Source organism: Miscanthus floridulus, chromosome 1 (genome assembly GCF_019320115.1).
Source record: "Miscanthus floridulus cultivar M001 chromosome 1, ASM1932011v1, whole genome shotgun sequence".
NCBI lineage: Eukaryota > Viridiplantae > Streptophyta > Magnoliopsida > Poales > Poaceae > Miscanthus > Miscanthus floridulus.
This window is the reverse complement of record NC_089580.1, coordinates 22845283-22866678: the sequence shown is the minus strand read 5'-3', so window position 1 is coordinate 22866678 and position 21396 is coordinate 22845283. Positions and strand designations below refer to the sequence as shown.

The window sequence follows — 21396 nt, the reverse complement described above, 5'->3', positions numbered from 1 at the left end:
CCTTATGTTTTGCAAACATTTCAACCAAATCTTGGTCAGTGCAGAGTTGGATGTTCACTTTACTATACATGTAGAAATAAAACAATCTCACTATGTCACCGTAATTATAAGGATACTTGTCGACAACTTTAGCAACCAGGTCTATGAAGTTAGTGCGATTAGCATCCACAACTTTGTTCAATGAAAACCATCGCGCATGAGAACTGGGTGCAACAATCTGGATTTCTAAGTTGTAGCTACTAACAAGTAGCACACAATCAACACTATAAACACGGGGCATAAACGTAGGGCACTAAATACCAATCAACACTACAAACATGGAGCACCACAAAACCAAGGGGGAATCAGTGAACTCACTCGTCCAGAAGCCAATTCGGTCGCTTGCCCATGCGCCTTGTTTGCTGCCATGCCACGCCTATCCTCTTGATCCACGGTCGAATCCATGCTCCACTACCCCATGCGTCGCCACAAGCATGGGGGATTCATAGTCTTCTCTCCCAGCCGCCGCTAAAGCCTCCGCCACCGGATCCGCCGCCGCTAGGGTTTCTCTACCGCTAGGGTTAGGGAACTGAGGGAGTCAAGCGAGAAGAGAGAGAGAGAGTGAGAGACTGAGGGAGATGTCGATCAATATCGGTCAACACAGCCTCCACATATGCCCATGACTGAAAGGGCAACATGGACATTTTTCCTGCCTGGTCCCGCATGTAAGAGCTGTCAAATGGTCAAAACCAAATAGAATGCAGACGGAATAACGTGTTGGACAAAAGAGTTTAGCGTCATGGCACCAGGGTCCATGTGAACTTTTTGGTGGCATATAGGAATGGAGCATCTTTTATAATGACAGAGGGAAAAGCCTAAAAAAGCTAGCTCTTCTGACCAAGACTTCACGAAGCCTTTGGAAACGGACTCTAGAACAAGCCATGATTAAAATGCTCGACGATCGTTCGTTTGAAATCAGACGGTTAAGGAAGGAGCAGGCGACGTGGCCCAATGGAATGCCCTGGTTTAGGGGCATGAATCGTTTTTAGAGATGACACCCCAAAAGTAAGCTGAGTAGGGGCGTTGATTTAGGCCTATAACTGGAGTTGATCTAATAACAAGTTGAAGAATGCTCTAGTGGTTTCACTTAGAAAGTACTCCCATCGTAAAAAAAAATGCATGTCTCGCAACATCTGTATCTCCAAATAAGTTTATTATAAAAACATATTTCATGACTAATCAAATAATATACTTATATGCATCAAGAATATTAGTAATTTTTTGAATATGTTCTATCAAACTTAAGGAAATTTTCTTTGAAAAGCAAGACATGTTTTTTGGAGTACACAAAGGTCTCAAATTGTAATTTTTATATATATCGATTAGCACTAGGGAGCAAGCTCCACGTTTCGCTACATTGATTTATCCCTTTTAGATTGGAAAAAGTCCACATTATCTCCCTCAATTTTTGCGAAAGTCTACTTTTTCTCTCTAAACTCTAAAATCGGGTAAACTACCTCCTTGAACTTTTAAAACCATTCGTTTTACCTTCCTGACCGGTTATAAACAGTTTTTAAAGGTGGTTTTATCTTTATCTTTTTTTATTTATTTTGGCTAAATCTTTAAAAAATAATAAAATGAAAAAAACTAATTTTGTTGGACTCCACATGAGTATACAGTGAACATATAATATGGTATGCTTTAGTAGATTTTTTTTGCTGTAGATTTAGATTTATGCTTTTCTATAATTAATTCATAGTTGCAGTTTCTATGATCTAATTATGGTGAAATTTTTATGACAGACTAATTATTGTATGATTGAACTGTAGTTAAAATTTCATACTTATTGGATCATGTATAACTTAGTTATAGATTTATTTTTATCGTAGGCTAATTATTATGTTAAAAAACATTTATAAATCTATAACTAAGTTATAAATGATCTAATGAGTGAAATTTTAATACAGTTCAAGCATACAATAATCATGTGTTCATAGAAGAAATTTGTGCTGAAGCATACCATATGATATGTTCACTGTGTAGATCTACTCATGTGGAGTCCAACAAAAATGGATTTTCTAGTCTATGATTTTTTTGTGATTTACTATGATTTTTTAAATATTCAGACGAAATAAATAAAAAAGATAAAGATAAAACCGCATTTGAAAACTGTTTATAACCTGCTAGGAGTGAAAACGATCCGTTTTAAAAGTTCAGGGATATAGTTTCAGAGTTCAGAGAAAAAAAAACAGACTTTCGCAAAAGTTGAAAAAGTAATATAGACTTTTTCCTTTTAGATTTAGACCATTCAAGCCCATTGGGCCAAATCGTTGCCTCGAACAGGCCCGCCGCTTTCTCAGGTCACGTAGCCCGCACGCACGCTGTCTTCGACCAAACCGACCAGCCCTACTTGACCTTCCTCTCCCTGGAAACCCTAACGAGCGGTGAGCCGCCTCTCTCGAGCGCCTCCCACTCTCTCCCCCTGCGCCGCCGTCCTCGACCTCAAGGTCGCCCTTCCCGTACCTTCTAGAATACCAGGATCGCCAGCGCCGCCGCATCGGGGCGCTGGCCCATGGACAAGCTCCGCGTCCACCGCTGCACTGGCGGCGCGGTCGAGTGGTCCCCCTCGCCCATCGTCGCGCTCGCCGCCTCTCCTTGCGCCTCCCAGGTCGCCGCTGCGCGTGAAGACGGCTCACTCGAGCTCTGGCTCGTCTCCCCGGGCTCCGTCGGCTGGCACAACCAGCTCGTACGCTACCCCCCCCCCCCCCCCCCCCCCCCCCCCCCCCCCCCCCCCCCCCACCCAAAACATACACACCCACACACACAGCTCCCCTCCCCATAGCCCTGCCGTGTCCTGCGAGCAGTCTGAGGATTGTCTCTGACCTGATTGGGGGTTTGCTTGGGTGCAGACTATACAGGGGAACGCCGAGTCGAGGGTCACATCACTGGTGTGGGGGCGGAGAGGAGGTGGAGCGACCGGCCGGCTGCTCTCGTCCAGCGTTGATGGGTCGGTGTCCGAATGGGATCTCTTCCACCTTCAACAAAAGGTGTCTCTCTTCGCATGCTTACATTCGATTTTCTCGTGGAATTGGCAACTCTGAACTGTTGGATGCTGGGATAGTGGGATAGGGAATTGGTGTATGAGCAGGTTGTAGGTATGTTTGGGTAGTGAAATAATAGGCCTTAACCTATCGGGTGTATTGAATCACTAGGGATGCCACTCAGATTTCATATTAAGTTTCACCATGTGATCTTCATGAGTCTCCTTATATCTTTTCTCGTTGCAATGTAATATTCGTTTTAGGTTCATGGATATAATTATAGTTAGTTTGTTGTTCTGTTTTGTAGACTGTTCTAGATACTGTTGGAGTTCCAATCTGGCAAATGGCCATCGAGCCTTCAGATGATGCTAAAAATACTGAAAATAATAGCTCAGAGTTTGCTGTCGATGGCCATCCAAACCAAAATGACTCCAGTGATTCTGACTTAAGTAACATTGATGATGGTGACAAGGATGAAGATGGTTCTACCAACACAAGATCTTCATATCATGTGAATGATTTCCAGCGACTGGCTCTTGCGTGTGATGATGGTTCTGTACGATTGTATAACGTGCCTGAATCAGGTGCATTGACTTACTATAGGTCTCTTCCAAGAGTGAGCGGTAGGTCCTGTATAAATTCTGTTTTCCGTTATTTTGGCAATAAATTCAACTCTGGCAGTTATGTCTGTGCATCCTTACAGGGCGGACTCTGAGCGTGACGTGGAGTAGTAATGCCAAATTTGTATTTTCTGGCAGCAGTGATGGGTATGTTTATATTTCCTTACTGGTCTAAGCAGGCTTCTGTTATTTACTGCATATTCTTTCCTACGTATACAAATAGTCTGTTTCACATTTGTCTTGTTTCTGTAATTATTTATCATACTCCCTCCGTTCATGTATAGTAGGCGCAACTCAAAAAACGCTAAGACCAAGCAGCAGGTTAATTACTGCGCGTTTCTAGGAGAGTCTGTTCGGTTTCCGCCTCCGAATAACGTGTTTCACGCTTCTCCGTCACGCGCCGTGGGAGAGCGCGCATGCAAATTCCCTTCTGGCTTCCAGGCATGCGCATGCAAATCTTCTCCCACCTAACTGCCGCACGTGCCATGCAGCCATCAACTCCCCACTAACTGACGCGCTACTTTTTCTTGGTAAAATTCTCTCTAGCCAAACTATTTTTTCCTCTTGGCGGCATGGAAAATATTTTGGCAGTGCTTATGCAAGGAAGAGATGCATACAGGCCCATACTCAGCTCCCGCCATGAGAGAGTAACGTATAGTTTAACAGAACACGTGCAGTTCGAGGAGTTCGGCCGCCAGCGATAAATGCTTCACACAGAGCTGAGCAGCGCACGCGCAGCGAAGAGCCGAGCGCCCTGTATATGTGGACACACAAAAAAAATTGGTTACACCTACTATACGTGGACAGAGGGAGTAATTTCTAGTGGTGTGGGCTGGCATTCTCATGATTTCAATTTTTGGTATTTTCTTTTCTCGCTATTGACAGTTTAATCAGATGCTGGGATTCAACATCTTTCCATGAAATGTATCGTGTTACTGCTGGATTGGGAGGGGCTGGTAGCTCACCTGACCTTTGCATCTGGACACTATTGTTTCTGAGGTGAGATAGAGTAAATATTTCTGTCTTCTCTGAACTTCCTTGTGCCCCCCTTTATTTTATAGAGCTCACTATTGTTGCTGCTGTCTAGGTGTGGAACTATTGTTAGTGGAGATAGTACAGGGAGCGTACAGTTTTGGGATAGCCGCCATGGAACACTTCTACAAGCTCACTCTTATCATAAAGGCGACGTGAATGCACTATCAACTGTGCCCAGTGAGAACAGGGTATTTTCTGCAGGGTCTGATGGGCAGGTTTGTAGCATTACTAAAACAGCTATTAGGTTGATTAACTAATCTTGTGCAACCTGTACCTTTCTATGCACTGCTTTGTTTTTAAGTTAATTTGATTTGAAATTCCATTCCTTAGTTTATTGATTTGTCAATGACTTCACGTTTAACTATGGTACTTTCTGGCTGATAATGTAGGTAATTTTGTACAAAATGTCAAAGGGTGAATTTGATGCTACTAAAAATATGGTCAAAGAGCAAGTTCACAAATGGGTCTATGTGGGATATGTGAGAGCTCACACTCATGATGTAAGGGCATTGACCATGGCTGTACCTATCTGTAGAGAAGGTATGCCAATATTTTAGTTGCTTGCATTTATTTGATCTTCCTGTACTGGTGCTTACGCAGATTTAGCTGTTCTTTTGTCCTGTAGATACATTACCTGAGGAAAAGGCGGTGAAGATTCGGCGGCGTGAAAAACATGAATTCAGTTATCACAAATGGGCTCATCTCGGTGTTCCGATGCTTATATCTGGTGGTGATGACACCAAGCTGTTTGCATATTCGGCAAGAGAGTTTACTCAGTTTGCGCCTCATAATTTCTGCCCTGCACCTCAACGCCCTTTGATAAAGTTGGCTAGGGATAGCACAGTCAATGGAGATTCTGTAATGCTTGTCCAGTCTCCAAACTGGTTGGATGTTTTACTTGTGACAGTTCAGAACAAGTTGATGACTCCAAGTACATCATCATCTACAGGAGATGCTACAGTCCGACAACTTGCTCGTTTGAAATGCAAGGGGTCCAGAAAAATCATTTCTAGTGCTGCCTCTGCCAATGGAACGCTTTTGGCCTATTCAGATGGTGTGAGACCCTGCCTCTTTGCACTAAGGCATAAGGGTGGAAAGAAGTATACCCTTGACAAATTAGAGCTACCGAAAGGATTGCCCTGTTCACAGAGTATGCTGTTTACTGTTGACTCGTCCAATTTGATACTTGCTGGGCGTAATGGAAAAATATACGTAAGTCACCTGCCATGTTTTTTTTTGCTTTTCTATCTTATGATCTTGTATGGTGAACATGTGTAGTGTATGTGCTAGAGGAAGCGGGACATGCCAGGGTGTCCATATTTTCAATTTCAATTTAAAAAATGTTACATGCCTTTACTGCTTTACATTTGAAATCAGCAGTTCAGCACATGTAGCTACTGAGACATGAAACTATCCTTGTGATCCTACCTACTAGTAGGTCAATGTCTGTTAGTTACATGATTAAAAGTACTTGGTATTTTGAACATTGAGTTATGTAGTAAGTTACCAGGTGTTTGGCTGGATATTGGTTTGCATTGTGGTTTAGTCATATTATAAGATCATGATGAGGCAAGTAACCATGCCAAGATGATTGCTGCCAAGATCATTGTTTTTTTTAAGTTGTCTTCCTTTTGCATCTTATTATTGTTAACACTTCATACTCCTTATTTCTTCTGCATCATTCAGATAATTGACATTGCAGCAAGAGAAATTTCAAATGTATTTCACCCTACAAGAAAGGCAGATGGAGCAAAAATCTCAAGAGAATCACCTGTAACAAAGATGTTCCTAAGTGCAGATGGGCAATGGCTGGCTGCTGTTAACTGCTATGGGGATATTTATGTATTTAACCTTGAGGTGCAAAGGTATGCGCCAATTTGGTACTTTCCCACTTGTGTTGCAAACACCCTTTTTTTGTTACTGCAGTAGATGTAAATGCTATGTCTGATAGTCTGTCATCACAAATTTCCCCCCTATATTTGCAGGCAACACTGGTTCGTATCCCGAATGAACGGTGGTTCTGTTACATCTGGTGGTTTTTGCCCCAAGAACAACACACTTGTAGTAACTACATCTAAAAACGAGGTTTATGTATTTGATGTGGAAGCAAAACAACTAGGTGAATGGTCCAAGCGATATACGCACCAGTTGCCTAGAAGTTTCCAGGAATTTCCTGGAGAGGTCATTGGCCTATCATTTCCTCCGCAAAGCTCATCGTCAGTTGTTGTATACAGTACCAGGTAAACCTCTGAAATATTTGTTTCTGCTAACTTAAATATCATGATGCTGGCCCTTCTGAGCTCCCTATCCCTAGCCCGGGCTTCCTACTGTGGAAGATCATCTTTTTTTTTTGCACAGAGGGACCACCCTGAATTTCATTACTTAGCAATGATGTTACACAGTTCCATTGTGGGCATTACCAGCAGTACAGAGATAAAACACTAATCCACCAAAGCACCCAGGGGTTTACATGCAAAGCACAGCCACTACACTTCCAACCCATAATGCCAAAAGGCCAGCCCAACAGCAACACAATCCCCTATAAATTAACTTGTCTCTGGAAGATCATCTGTATCTGTATCTGATTTGTGTGTTTAAAGAAATCGTGATATCTGTTGTACACTATGTTCCCTAAATGTTAAACCCATTACTTTTCAGGGCTATGTGCTACATTGATTTTGGATTGCCAGTCGTTGTGGATGTTGACTTGCTAAATGGACCAGTTGGACCAGCAGAGAAGTCGGACGTAAAAAAGAGTACAAAAACAAGGCAGAAGCGCAAGGCCCATGATGAAGAGTCTAAACGAGAGAAAAGGAGTAACTTCAACTTCTCTGCGTTTAAAGAACCAGTGCTCTTTGTTGGGCACCTACTGGACAGTTCAATTTTAATAGTAGAGAAGCGATGGATGGATGTCGTTGAAGGTTTCAGCGCACCGGTTCACAGACATATATATGGCACATGATTCTTGCTAACATCAACCTTTGGCGCCCGTGACAAGCAGACCATTGTTTTTGTTTTTGCTCGAGTAATGCCAAGCATCCGTCCTCAAGCATGTTACCGGTTGAAAGGGCTCCAAGATTTTGCAGCACAAAGTGGCAGCTGCACCTAATCTTCAGAATCGGGGATTGTGGCAATAGTGTATTGTTCTTTTGTTCTCGAGTAATGTAGTGGACTCCCTGCGCCAGTTTGTCATACCTTGTCACTGCGCAAAATTTTGTCACATGTAAACACTGTTATTGTTGAGTTGATATCTGCTGTTCGCCTCATGTAGCTTGTCTGTATTTAAGTCCCATTGAACGGCGGAACTGTTGCGTCGGCCTAGGTGATAAATTTGATAATCTAGTGCTCCCCCTAGGCTCTAGAACTTTCTTTTCAGCGTGCAACCGTGCTGCTTTGGTCAGATGATCTCTTCCTTTCACCTTGTACAGCATGCTTAACGCCTTTTTGTTCTTTCGAGTGACCGAATGACATTGAAATGCCCAAATTTCTCAAATATAAACGGCACATATGTATAGTAGCAGCCGGCAGGGATTTCTTCGTTACATTCTTGCGAGCATGCAAATAAATTCTTCCTTTGGTTTCTGCGCCATTCGTTACATTCTTGCGAGCATGCAAATAAATTCTTCCTTTGGTTTCTGCCGGAGCACCTCTAATCGCTCTGTTCGCTTTTGTTTGTTTGGTATATAAGTCGTACTTTTTAGCCAACGAACAATATTTTTCTCTCATATCAAATCAGCGAACATTACTTTCAGCCATGACTTATCAGCTAAACAAGTCCAAACCAACAAGGCGAGTATCTCGAAAGCGCCGGGGGTGTGCTTGGTCGTCGTCGACGAACGAGCTCACCTCGCCGTCCACCTCTACGGGCTCTACGGCGCTAATGCACGCGGCAGGGACCGTCTTGATTCCCCGGCACCCTACGCGTCGTCCTTCAGTTGGGCAGTTGGCATCAAGGTAGATGTTGGACTTGGACAGCTGCACGTACACGCGTCGTCCAACTCTGAAGGAGTTACACGCCTACACCTCTGCCACCTCTGAAGGAGTTACGGCAACGTCGAGTTGGCAGAGGTGGGGCAGAGTGGCAGTACACGACACCTCTGCCAACTCGCGACACCTCTGCCAACTCGAGGTTGCCGTAACTCCGGCAGCCGGCGATACGGATCCCCACACTACAAGCGGGGTCATCGGCATAGTCACGATGAGCTCCACTGCATCCTCCAGCCGGCAGCCACCCAACCAGGCAGAGCATGTCGATCGTGCAGTTGTAGTGCTCGTGGTCCGGCATGATGGCATAACGGAGCCGCAAGGCGCAGCCCCTCCTCACTTCTCCAGCGTGCACGCACGCGGACAGCGCCGCCCGAGCACCACCACGCCGTCCGGCTGCACCCCGTCCTACCGTGTCATCGTCTCTAGGCGCGCGATGGCTTGCGCCCATCCCGTGCTCTGCGAACGCGATCACCGTGGTGCCCCACACGAACGCAGCCTCTTTTTTTTTCTCAAAGCCACGTGCTCTTGTGTCGACGTGTCGTGGACCATTGAATTTACATCATGATATATGCAAACAGGAGAGACAATATACTGTTATCTTTCTATTGCTATGCATGTATCATGATACACATCGAACGGTCCACATCACAAGAGCAGGTGCCCTTGAGGACAAAATTTACTTTCATGCCCTAGACGTACTCCGTCCAACAGCAGCACTAGCTCCTCGAAGCACCTGCGCTAGGTGTACATGCTGACCAGTGCAGGCCCCATGAAGGCATCGCTGAGAAGCCCCGACGCGGTTCGGTCCACGTAGCATTTCAGCGCCCCCCCCCCCCCCCCCCCCCCCGTGAGCAAGACAATGTTGGCCCACCTCGTCCCCCGAACCACCTAAGAGGGCTTATTTTATTACAAACTATATCACGCGCCAGGTCACACGTTCGCACAACAATGTGACCCAGCACTCCCATGCGCCACCACTAGAGAAGAAGGTTTAGAGTTCTTCCACTCACTGACGACTCTAGAAGAGGGTTTGGGGCGGTGACTGTGATACAACGATGGGTCATAGCTCGGCGGTGCGGTAAGGTGGCAAGGTTGCTGTCAGAGCTACGGGTAGCAAGAGGGCGATGGGCAAGGCTGGTGGCCGGGGGGGGGGGGGGGGGGGGCTTTGATTAAGGGAATGCAGGGTTGAGGCAGTAGACGGGAGGGGTGGTGAGGCGGCCGGAGCCGCCGGCCCCCTAATGGTAGAAGCGCAAGGGCGAGGCAGCGAAGAAAAGGGGCATGCAAGGAAGAATGATGAATGCACGAGGGTGGTGGGGGATTAAGGTGCGACCGGTTGCGTGTTTGGTAAAGAGTTATTCCCGTTTACAACTCCCTTTGGAACATTCCCTTTGTATGATGTTGTCAGGTTGTGGTTAGTAGTTAACTAACCACTTTGCTATACCTTTCCTAGTAGCAAAAGAAGCCATAGCCCCAAAGGGGGAGCAAATATGATATAGACGGTGAACAAATCAAATTCTTCATCTGAGGTTGCAATTCATATGATTTCTTCATGATCTCCTACTTGTGTTTTACCTTACACCTAAGCATCACATGGTGCATCACATTCTTGGGGACAAAGATATCTGCGCTTTAAGGCAATCATAGTACTGGCACATGCCCACATGGTTACATCGTGTTGTGGGCAAGATTCAACTGTAGCGCGCACGTACGACCCAATGACCAGGTCATATTGGATCACTTGCCGCTGCAACAATTCATTGAGTACCCTCCGCGCGAGATTTGGGCAGGGCGTGTACAACTGGTCAGCGGGAGTAGCGCGGTTGTAACGAAATGGTGGTGGTGGGTGGTTTGGGGTCCGGAGCACTCCTCATGAATAGCGCATGGAGTTGCGATCTGGCCCTGGTGGAGGAGTTTGGGGGAATCAAACATAGCGACGGTGGAGAGCGCCCCGATGGAGGAGTTTGGGGCATCAAGTGTAGCAACAGTGGAGAGTGTGAAGGGACAAGAGGAGTGATCTGTGGCTAGGAAGAGCATGGGCCAGTGGCGAAGACAGGGGTGAGGTGCAAGATTCTCCTAGGCCCCTACAATTTATATTCAAATTGTTTTAATTTTGACCTAACTTTGAAGAAATTTATTTTGTTGTCCCCTCCCTAAAAAAATAAAAATTGCATTTTTGACTATGTCTCTGCATGAGGTTGAGTATATGAGAGTGAGGCATGGGTGGATATGAGGAATGGGTGGATAGGGGACATGGCGTGGTGGGAAAGGACACGGAGGAGGGAGCGCAAGTAGGCAAAGGTCTAGTGGTACAACTAAGGAGGCGGTGGAGGGGAGAGGCAGGAGAGACGAGGATAGGGTGAAACTAGATCAAATATGAACATATATTATGAATACCGAATATGGTAGTTCTTTCTTTCTAGTATTTAGAGTCGAATATGGATAGTGACTTGGATATTGATATTTATGTGACGGATGCGTCGGATGTTGATATTTATATCATATACATGTATCAGAAATCTAACTTTGAGTGTTCAAATTCGAATATGGTACAGAATCAAATGTGCAGATTCATATACAAATTATCTAATCTAAATAGGGTTTAAAGCCAAGACAGATCGATATAAAGAAATATCCAGGACAGATGGATATCAGAAAATCTTCATGCTTGGCTTGATCTAGTCGGACATCGCAGACGCTCGGTGGCGGGAACAGAAGTGGTTCCACTGTATTTGATTGGCTGATCGTTATTATCAAATCTTTTGACGGAAGAAGAATGTGCCGTTCCAATACCTTTACAAGTACTATCAAACACTTTTGAATTAAATACTTTATAAATCCTATTCTAACCTTTACCGAAGGTCCCTTTTTCTTCTTTAATCGTATACCTTGTACTGACGAGTCCCTTTTTTCTCTTTTAATAATATTCTAAAAATCGCCCTTTCTTTTTGTTGAAGCACCGTCATTAAAATATCACCACGAGAAATGTATTTGTATTTAACAAAGGACTAATCTCAACTAAAATTGGCCTCCCCACTACATCAATTGAAGCACCGTCTTTAAAAAAAACTGGTGAAAGCTCTAGTTTGATTTTGGTTAATTGATGAAACCATAAGTATTAATTTAGTTTATCAAAGTGATTATGAGATAGGTAGCACTACTCCAAGTGATGAAGCAATGGCGAAGATCATGACGATGGTGATGGCATTGTAATGATCAAATGCTTGAACTTGAAAAGAAGAAAGAGAAAAACAAAAGGCTCGAGGCAAAGGTATAAATAGTAGGAGCTATTTTATTTCGGTGATCAAGACATTTATCGAGTGTGATCACATTTAGACGAGAATAATTCGCTGATGCCTTCCTCGCATGCGAGACGCACGTCCCAGCTCCCTGTGGTTGCCGCGCGAAGCCGATCGTCGGACGCCTGCCTGGCTACTCCGCTGGACAGAGAACGCGGCGGCAGCAGGCGGCGTCTCGGCTCTTTTCGTCGTTGCCAAGTTGCCAACGACAACATTCTTTAAAAGTATTGTATCGCCATATACCCAGAAGTGCATGGTTAGCACATGCAGCGAACGAGATGATGTGCAATTGTGCATCATGGGGTTGCAAACCCTGTCAGCCGCGGAGTTGCTACGTAGACTAGAGACACAAGCTGCTTCTAACGCTCCTGTGATCCCGAGACGCAAAAAGGATATATTTATAAGAGGGCTACTCAGATTGGTCGATCACTGATCGCTCGAGCGGAATAAAGGAGAAACATGTTGGGAGTAAATAGAAAGAAAATATGGTTTCACTAGATAAATAAGGACTGAAAGGATTTAAAATAATTTGGGATTCTCAATGCAGAAAGTATAAAAATTTTATTATTTTATGAAAATGATCAAATCCGTCCCTATCGGAGGAAGCAAAAATTCATGATCTGAGAGTTGCACAGGCATATATCTAGTTATACAAAAATAACTTATATGCCCAATATTTTCACGCACGCTATTTTCTAAGAAAGAAACTAGGTCAATAATATAAGCTATAAATGCGCCAATCTTCATGGATGCATTAATTGAAGAAAGCAAACTGCACAAATAGAATTAACAATTTAACACAGGGCAAGAGTTGCCATCTGTTAATACTGCAGGCATGAACATAGGGCAGCATGCTCAGCACTCACCGATCATTGGGAAAAACAACCTCTGGCAGCAGGAACATTGAAAGATGACTTACATGATAAAACTTGCAAATGCATTATGCTCACAACCAAACCTCGTGCCCAGGGAAAAAATAACAGACCTCACACGTAACTGAACTGCTTCCAACATAAAATGCTCAGATAACTTATATTTTCCCCTGGTATTGATAAGGCATGCATTGAAGGAAACACCAAAAGTCCGCTTGCACTCAGTTCCCTCGCCCGCGGCCACCCATTCTCCCCCTTCCACGGCCACCATATCCCCTTCCACCAGGAGCACCACCGCCCCCCCTGCCTCCTTCATAGCCCCTGCCCCTGCCTCCTTCATAGCCCCCGCCCCTGCCACCTTCATAGCCGCCGCCTCTGCCTCCTTCATAGCCCCCGCCCCTGCCACCTTCATAGCCCCCGCCCCTGCCACCTTCATAGCCCCCGACCCTGCCACCTTCATAGCCTGGAAGCCAAGTTCAAAATTCAAGCCAATTTAATGATTGAACGATTAAGGTTGTGCTCGTTGAATGTAATATTTATATGCACAGCACACAAGCTGTTTTCAAATAATATTATTACTATTATAATATTTTGGCAGTAAAAAAGGGTCTACATTTTGGATGCAACAGTACTTCAAACAACACGTCCTTGGGCAATCAAATTTAGCACTGTGCCAAGGTCCAAAACTACAGTTACCAAAAGGAGCAACAATTCAGCAGAGCAAGAGGTTTGACTATCATCAACAAATTAATAAAATGAGAAGGTAAAGTCGATGAGAAGCATGACTCCAAGTTTAAGTACTCAATTTTTGAAGCACATGTCTGTTATGCAGGGCAATAGTCAATTAATCATACCTCCACGGTAACCCCAATTGCCTCTTCCTCGCATACCACCTCCTCTCCCTCGGTTATATCCACCATTTTCTGGGTCAACATATCAAGATATGTCATTGCCTAAGACATCACACAAGATCAAGGATATCTGTACCAAGACACCATTCAGTACCTTGATAGTTTCCGTATCTGCCTTGGTTGTAGCCATATCCACCACCATACCCACCTTGATTGTCATAGCCACCATATCCACCTTGATTGCCATAATACCCACCGCCTTGGTTATAGCCACCTTGGTTGTTTCCATAGCCACCATAACCACCATAGCCACCTCTACCCCAACCCCTTCCATGCCCACGGCCCCTCCCTCTTCCTCGACCCCGTGCATAGGAGTCTATAACAGAGCAACAATTATCAGATGCTAGATAATCAACAGAAATACCACAATCAGTGTGAATAGTCACTGCCATACCTTCATACTCCAGCTGCTGGAATTGTTGTCCTGGTGGTCTGCGAGTAAAGCGCTGCGGTGGTGGCGCCTGCTGTTGCCTGGGTTGTTCAACATACACTGGAGCTTGGTACCTATATAAAGAATACTTAATATCTCAATGATTTATATAGTGCAAAATTACTTATTATATCTTACAAAAGAAACTCATTCCTGGCACCTTAACACTGAAGAATTAACAAAGATACACATCTGACTCACCCAGGAGTTTGCTTGTCCAGCTCTCTAGGGGACAAAGTAATTGATATCATCGAAACATGCCGAGTCATCTCCAATCTGAAAATGGGGAAGCCTTTTAAAGTTAGGAACATGAATTGCACAAAAAAAAGGTGGATACAAAAGAATCTAGAGCGAGTAGAAATTTTACGGGACAAGGCCTTCTTCTATGGGTTCCCAGACATCAGTGATGCTGACAGAACTGATGTTGGTATCCTGGTGTAACCCAGGGATCCTTTTCTGTTTCAAAGAAAGTTTGTCATATGTTGATTGGTTGGCCTTTATGCAACGATAGAGAGCGAAAAGGAGTATTACCTTAATAATCTCTGCAACAGCAACAGATTTACTGATTGCCTGTCCCATGGCCTTCAACACAATCTCTTTAATTCTCCTTTCCTGATTATATAATAATCAAAAAGGAAACAAGAGCTTAGTAATAGGAATTAAAAGAAAACTAAATAGTAGTAGTAAATAGGCAATAGTTCATGTAAAACTATTACTCATCGTACATGTATAATGCATGGAAACAAACACAATCAGTAGGCCACCAATACCCTTCCCATATGCCAAATTTGTGGCACATTGAATTAGTACTGTAGTACATCAATCACCGCAGTTGGGGTAAGCATATACAAATTTAACACATCAAAACCCACAAAACTTGGATGTTTGAATCCACCTCTCGAGCCTAACGGCCGAGAACCACCGTGACCTGGCAGCCGTTCCATCAAAACAAAAAAACTCCGATTCGAATCGACAGAGACGGGACTCGAACGGAACGGCGCATCCTAAATACAATACGATACGACGGCGAGGATAAGCTCAGGCACCTGGAGGAGGGAAGTAGCGTAGGAGACATAGTTGCGGATGAGGCCCTGCGCGGTGATGCGGATCTCGTTCTCCTCGATGGTCGACTCGTTCCGCGGCCGCTCCACCCTCTGGTACCGGTCCATGTCGGCCGCGGGCTCCGCCGCTCGTCGCCCGGCGGGTTGCGGGGTTAGGGATTCGGAGGGGATTCGAAGGATGGGGAGGTTGCGGCGGCAGGGGACGGGAGGTTGCTGCGAGAGGGGCTAAAACCCTAGACGGAGCCAACGATACGGTGCGCCCGGCTTACACGAAATAGGCTTTTATTTTCTTTTGGAGAGGAAAAATAGGAAGGGGTGGTGCGATGTGAGAGTTCGATCTGGGATTCTGCTGGTCTTTCCCCTCTGGTTTATGGCTCTCACGTTTCGGGCCGTTTCCAGGGGTGGCCGTAGGTCGAATCTAGAGACTCGGATTTTTGAATTGTGGTCATGGGCTTTACGACTTTTTACTGAGAGATAAGAGATTGTCTACACCACTGACAAAAAAAGTTTATTTAGGCCTTATTTAGTTCCAAAATTTTTTTCCAAAAAGTGCTACAGTATCCATCATATCAGATCTTGCGATACGTGCATGTAGCATTAAATGTAGACGAAAAAAATAATTGCACAGTTTGGTTGGAAATCGCGAGACGAACGTTTGGAGCCTAATTAGTCCATGATTGAATACTAATTACCAAATAAAAACGAAAATGCTACGATAGCCAAATTCTTAAATTTTTCCCAACTAAACACAGCCTTAGAAAATGGAGCGACCAGCGTGCGGACGGACGCTACTCCCGTGCCCGCACCCGACGCACGCCCACCTGCATCCAACGAACGCTCTACGCCTGACGCATGCCCGACGCTCATCTCGCCTACGAAGGCAGGCAACCATCCGGACCGACCTTCCCGCGCCTGTGCTCGACGCAGGTAGAGTGGATGCCTGCGTCCCATCCCGCCCGATGCGTCGTGCCGACACCCACCCCGATGGATCTGCCGCGGCATTCCATCCCTGCCGCTGTCATGTCCGCGGCCTTCATCTTCGCCACACCAGGGAGTCGCGGCTGTTGGACCACATAGGATTAGGCTTTCTCCACAGCCACATCCAGATCTACTTTTGTAACACTCGGATGAAACAATTGCAAAATACACCTGAAACAGATGAAATATTCGGAACATACACTTACAACATAGCCATTTGCAACATATGCAACATCCAGATAAAACATTTACAACGTACGTCTAAAAACAGATGAAACACTTGAAACATCCTCATGAACACATGCGTGTATAGCCATAGCAATATATGCAACATTCAGATGAAACACTTACAACATAAGTCTAGAAACATCTAAAATATTTGAAACATACGCTTGAAACATGCATGTATAGCCATAGCAACATACGCAACATCCAGATAAAACACTTGAAACATACGTCTGAAACAACTGAAACACTTCAAACATAGGATTGTAACATGTCTGAAAACGCCTGAAACACAGCGTCGCCAACGGTCACGACCCACCTGGTGGGGAACTGCAGTAGCGCAGGCCTTCCCCTCCTGCCGGCGACGCGAGGTGGATGGCGGCGCAGGCCTCCCTTGCCTCCTCTCCCATGACGGGCAAGGTGGATGAGGGAACGGGCGGGAGCGAGCAAGGGCGCGCGGGGCGCATGGACCTAGCGGCGTGGGTGAGGCGTGCGGAGCAGCGGCCCGGGCAATGCGGGTAGGGCGTGCCGAGTAGGCGCATGCGATGCGGGCAGTCTATCTAAACGAACGCGCCCGTGGCGTATCATTTCCGTTTAGGAAAACTTGTTTTAATGGTTTTACTACCTGTTGCTGAGCCACTTGATTACACCTCTACGTCAATGAACTTCTCAAAAATTGTTAGTCTTAGTTATGGGCTTAACAATAACTCCAATCTTGGTTTTTTGACGGCACTGAAAAAAGTTCTCTAACATCTTCTTATCCTTACTCCCAATATTTTCACACTTAGGGAAATTGGTCGATACTTGCGAAAAAACACATGTGGCAGCGACTTCTTCCCGATGTTTCTTCCTTCTCTCGGCGTTCCTTTATGCGAGTCTCTTCCTGACATGCTCTAGCCACCATTGGAGGACTTGGGCCGCCCACACAGTTGCTGCATGGCCACCTTTGCCAGCCGCTAGCCTGGCCCTGCCCAGCTGCCCTGGCTGTCGCTGTGGCCAACTATGAGGGTGCTGGGGTGGCCGCGGTGCCTAGGAACAAGCTTAGGGTGCGTTTGCGACCCTGGCCCGGAGGCCCGACTGCACCCATGGGCTGCAAGTTGCCATGTTTGTGGTCGATGGCCCGCAAGCGAGCCTGGCTTCGCAGAGCAACACTCGACCTCTCCGCCTGGCTCTTTGGAAACGACTGAAACCCTCGTTTCTTCGAAGCCGAGCTCGTCTGCGACGCACACGGGCGATTTTGGGCGGCGACGGGGTGGCTCGCGCGGGCTCTGGCGGGAAGGGGAAACATCTTCACACGTGTCCCCGCTCTTCGCTCCCGCTCTGGCCGTCGCGCGTGAAGCGAAATGATGGCGATTTTGCCAGCCTTTATATACGGGTTTCCACTCTCCACTCTCTCCTTCCACTCGGTGCTTGCTCTTCCACCTCCCTCGTGAGAGACCAGCGGTGAGGTGTGGTGCGTGGCGGCGGCGGCGACCTCCGGCTGGTTGTGGGTTAGGTCACCGGCGCCGAGGTTCTTCGCCGCATCCCCGCTCCGGCTGCTACTGGGACTCCGTGGCAGCGGTGTTCCTCTTCTTCTCCGTCCGCATCTACTTCGTCTTTTTCCCGATCTGCATCCTCTACTTCCAGATCTGCCTCCTCTTCGTTGTTTGGACCCTGAGCCAAGGTGAAATCAACCCCCAATCTTCTTTTTTGTGGTGCTTCTTGAAGTTCTTAGGGTTTCTTGTTCGTTGCTGTTCATGATCTGTTAGGTTTTTATACTTGTTATAACTGCTTCATGCTCCTATTAGGGTTACTTGTACCTTGCTATTCTTGATCTGTTGGGATCGTGATCTGTTAGGGTTGTTGATCTGTTTCAGATTTGTATTGTACCTTGCTGTTCATAACTGTTTGATGCAGTTGTTAGTGTTACTTGTACCTTGCTGTTCTTGATCTGTTAGGGATATTGATCTGTTTCTGATTACTATTGCTCTAAGTTTTTTGTTCCATCATTGGTCGATGATGTTGTCCACATTTAGTACTGGGAGGCATCACATACAAGATGCAGCCATGCTTTTGTTGGCATGCATTCATTTCACATTCATGTTGATGCCTAGTAGGGTACATTAAACTAAAATCATGTTACATTTTTACATGCTTGTAGATGGATCTGTCTTTGAGCCGTGACATGCTATGTAGGAAGGCAGCTGCCTTGACTGTTGTTATGGTTACCTTTGTATCCACTAGGCTAAAAAGGAAAACCCCTAAACCTGAAACCCCATTGCCTGATCCTATAGCACTGGCCCTGATTAGGGATGAAAATGAATAGCACAAACAGAGAACACTGAGAATGATATACAATTCCACTGATTCAGAGTGTATTTCTATGATTAGGATGAAGAGAGTTGTTTTTTTAAGTTAGTGAGAACTTTTAGAGAGAGAAGTCTTGTCACTAATAGGGAGGGGTGTCAGTAGAAGAGCAGGTTGCCATGTTTTTACATGTTGTAGGGCACAACCAAGGATTTAGGGTTGTCCACCAGTCCTTTAGGAGGTCCATCCAAACTGTCCACAAGCACTTCCATCAGGTGTTGTATGCTGTGGGTGAGCTTAGGAATGAAATGATAAAGCCAGCTAGCACTACCACTCACCTAAAGATTCTTAGAAGCCATACATGGAATCCATATTTTAAGGTAATTGTATACCCTGGGTTCATTAGTTACATTAGACCTGTTGCAATGACTGACCTATGCTTTTTAGGATGTCATTGGCTTTATAGATGGCACTCATTTCCTAGCAAGGGTTCCTAGGCGCATGCAACAAGCTTTTAGGGGTAGGAAAAAGGATCCCACCTAAAATGTGATGGTAGCTGTGAATTGTGATCTGAAATTCACTTATGTCCTAGCTGGCTGGGAGGGCTCTGCCCATGATGCAACTATTTTGGTAGATGCTGTAGCCAGGGAAGATGGCTTGAGTTTGCCAGAAGGTAATTGCACACCAACACTAATTACATATTCCATGGCCTATTAACATACACTCTCACAGTAGATGTCTTGTGTAGGTAAAATGTTCTTGGTAGATGCTGGGTATGCATGCAAAAATGGTTTCCTACCTCCCTACAGGGGGGTTAGGTACCATTTGTCTGAGTATGGCCCAAGGAACAGGCCCACCAATGCAAGGAAGCTCTACAACCTTAGGTACTCATCACTTAGAGTGACTGTGGAGAGGGCTATAGGTGCACTGAAGGGTAGGTTTAGGATCTTGGACAACAAACCCTTCTACAAGTATAGGACACAAGTGAAGCTTGTAGTTGCCTGTGCCATTTTGCATAACTGGATCCTAGGTTTTGGCATTGATGAAGTAGTGCCTGATGAGGAAGGTTTCACTACTTCTGCTGATCCAACCAACCTGCCCCCAGCCCATCTGGACCAAGACTCTATTGACATGGCTGAAATAAGGGATACCATTTGCAATGCTATGTGGGAAGGGAGGGGAACAAACACTAGTTGATGTAATATGTTCTTGAATTTAGTTTCTGTACCCTGCTATGGAACTCATGTGTGTGTCATGGTGATGTAATAATTTGGTGGACAAAGCTGAGACCAATTTTATGCTTCATTCATTCTGTTCTTGAAACATTCTGTTCTTCATGATCTATCAGTCTGTGGTTAGTTCATACAACTGTTAATATTGTTGTCAGTCTGTTCTTGACTAATTCTGATGTTGATTTCATTACATGCCAGTCCTAGGATGGATTCAGGTGCATTTGAGGGTGGGTTTGTTGCTGATACTTCAGTGATGGAGCAGCTCATCAATGGTGGTTCTGCCCCTATTGTAGCTAGTGCTGGTGCTAGTGCTGCTCCAGGTGCAGCAAACCCTGTTGATGTTGCTGCTCCTGTAGCTAGGAATAGGGCTGTGAGGGCAATGAGGTAGACCAACACCACCTCTGGCTTTGTGCTAAGGAGGATGGCTGCCCTTGTTAGTGATGGTAACAGGCCTGAGAAGGTTTTCAAGAACAAAGATGTGAATTCTGTGGCCAAAGCCCTCAAGCAGTTCTGTGAGGAGGTTGTTAGCCCAACTCAAGTGTACAACCACTTGAGGAAGTGGAGGCAGAAATGGGCTAGGGTGAGCAAGTTGAAGGACCTTAGTGCTGCTCTTTGGGATGACCAGGCTCATGCTATCATGCTTGAGCAAGAGCACTACCTTGGCCACTATAAGGTAGCAGTTTGATCTCGTCTTTGCCTTGACTACCTACATTTGCCTTTCTAAACTATATTTGCCCAACTCTGCAGGACCATCCTAAAGATGCAGAGTTTCTTAACTGCCCTATTAGGTTCTACACTAAGATGGAGGCTATCTTTGCTAATGCCATAGCCACAGGCAAGTTTGCACTTGGGTCTGGTGAAGCCTTAGGGCAGAACCAGGCTGACAGTATTGGTGCCAAGGCTGATGGTCCTCCTTTGACCCACACCATAGTTCCCAGTGAATAGGGAGGGGATAGCAAGGCCACTGAACTACTTCCTACCTCCTCAACTGCTGACCCAAAGAGGAAGAGAGGGAACTTCTCTGAGAAGGAGATGCTCATGTTGACTAACATGTCAGATCTATGTGACAATGTGGCCAATGCTCTTAGGGAGACTAGACCTACCCATGTTGATGCCAATCTATACCTTGCTGTGATGGAGATGCCTGGCTTCAGTAAGGAGGCACTTATTGTTGCCTACACCTTCCTCCTGGACAACAAGGCCCAAGGCAGGGGCTTTGTGAACATGAGTGATGCCCACGGGCTTTGGCTTAGGACCTTCCTGGCCAAAAACTACTATGTGTAGTTCCACTACACATGAAGGGCTAGAAGGCCAGGAGGGGGTTGACTGTAGAGATGTATAGTTCCTCCACCCCCCCTCACCCACTCTCTCTTCTTTTGACAACAGGACCTTTTGTGTAGTCTGCTTGTTCTTTTGACACCTGATCTTGATGGTGTAGTTTGC

The 21396-nt window shown here is 45.6% G+C and overlaps 2 protein-coding genes across 3 annotated transcripts; one reads left to right on the top strand and one right to left on the bottom strand.

Moving 5' to 3' along the window:
- The first annotated feature begins 2381 nt into the window (after window positions 1-2381).
- Window positions 2382-8050, top strand: LOC136475964 (WD repeat-containing protein PCN-like). Of its 2 annotated transcripts, XM_066473622.1 has the most exons (11): window positions 2382-2725; window positions 2889-3026; window positions 3328-3643; window positions 3724-3787; window positions 4526-4639; window positions 4728-4890; window positions 5065-5215; window positions 5301-5887; window positions 6362-6540; window positions 6661-6915; window positions 7334-8050. In XM_066473622.1, the coding sequence occupies exons 1-11, from the start codon at window positions 2552-2554 to the stop codon at window positions 7635-7637; spliced, it is 2445 nt and encodes an 814-aa protein (XP_066329719.1). In that variant the 5' UTR covers window positions 2382-2551; the 3' UTR covers window positions 7638-8050. The 2 variants fall into 2 exon arrangements, with proteins under 2 accessions (XP_066329719.1, XP_066329723.1); XM_066473626.1 differs by lacking the exon at window positions 2382-2725 and having other exon boundaries at window positions 3308-3643.
- Window positions 8051-12731: 4681 nt separating this feature from the next.
- LOC136475955 (uncharacterized) lies at window positions 12732-15565 on the bottom strand. The gene is made up of 8 exons (XM_066473610.1): window positions 15218-15565; window positions 14703-14783; window positions 14539-14627; window positions 14373-14447; window positions 14136-14245; window positions 13836-14057; window positions 13685-13753; window positions 12732-13293 (listed from the first exon to the last, which is right to left on the bottom strand). Exons 1-8 carry the CDS (start codon window positions 15338-15340, stop codon window positions 13052-13054), a joined length of 1011 nt encoding a protein of 336 aa, XP_066329707.1. The 5' UTR covers window positions 15341-15565; the 3' UTR covers window positions 12732-13051.
- Between the last annotated feature and the right edge of the window lie 5831 nt (window positions 15566-21396).

Coding starts and splice junctions, on each gene's coding strand:
- LOC136475964 (XM_066473622.1), top strand. CDS start 2,552: ATGGACAAGCTCCGCGTCCACCGCTGCACTGGCGGCGCGGTCGAGTGG. Junction 6,541..6,660: donor TTTAACCTTGAGGTGCAAAG/GTATGCGCCAAT, acceptor CTATATTTGCAG/GCAACACTGGTTCGTATCCC. Junction 6,916..7,333: donor GTTGTTGTATACAGTACCAG/GTAAACCTCTGA, acceptor ATTACTTTTCAG/GGCTATGTGCTACATTGATT.
- LOC136475955 (XM_066473610.1), bottom strand. CDS start 15,340: ATGGACCGGTACCAGAGGGTGGAGCGGCCGCGGAACGAGTCGACCATC. Junction 14,628..14,702: donor CTGTTGCAGAGATTATTAAG/GTAATACTCCTT, acceptor TCTTTGAAACAG/AAAAGGATCCCTGGGTTACA. Junction 13,754..13,835: donor CAGATACGGAAACTATCAAG/GTACTGAATGGT, acceptor ATGTTGACCCAG/AAAATGGTGGATATAACCGA.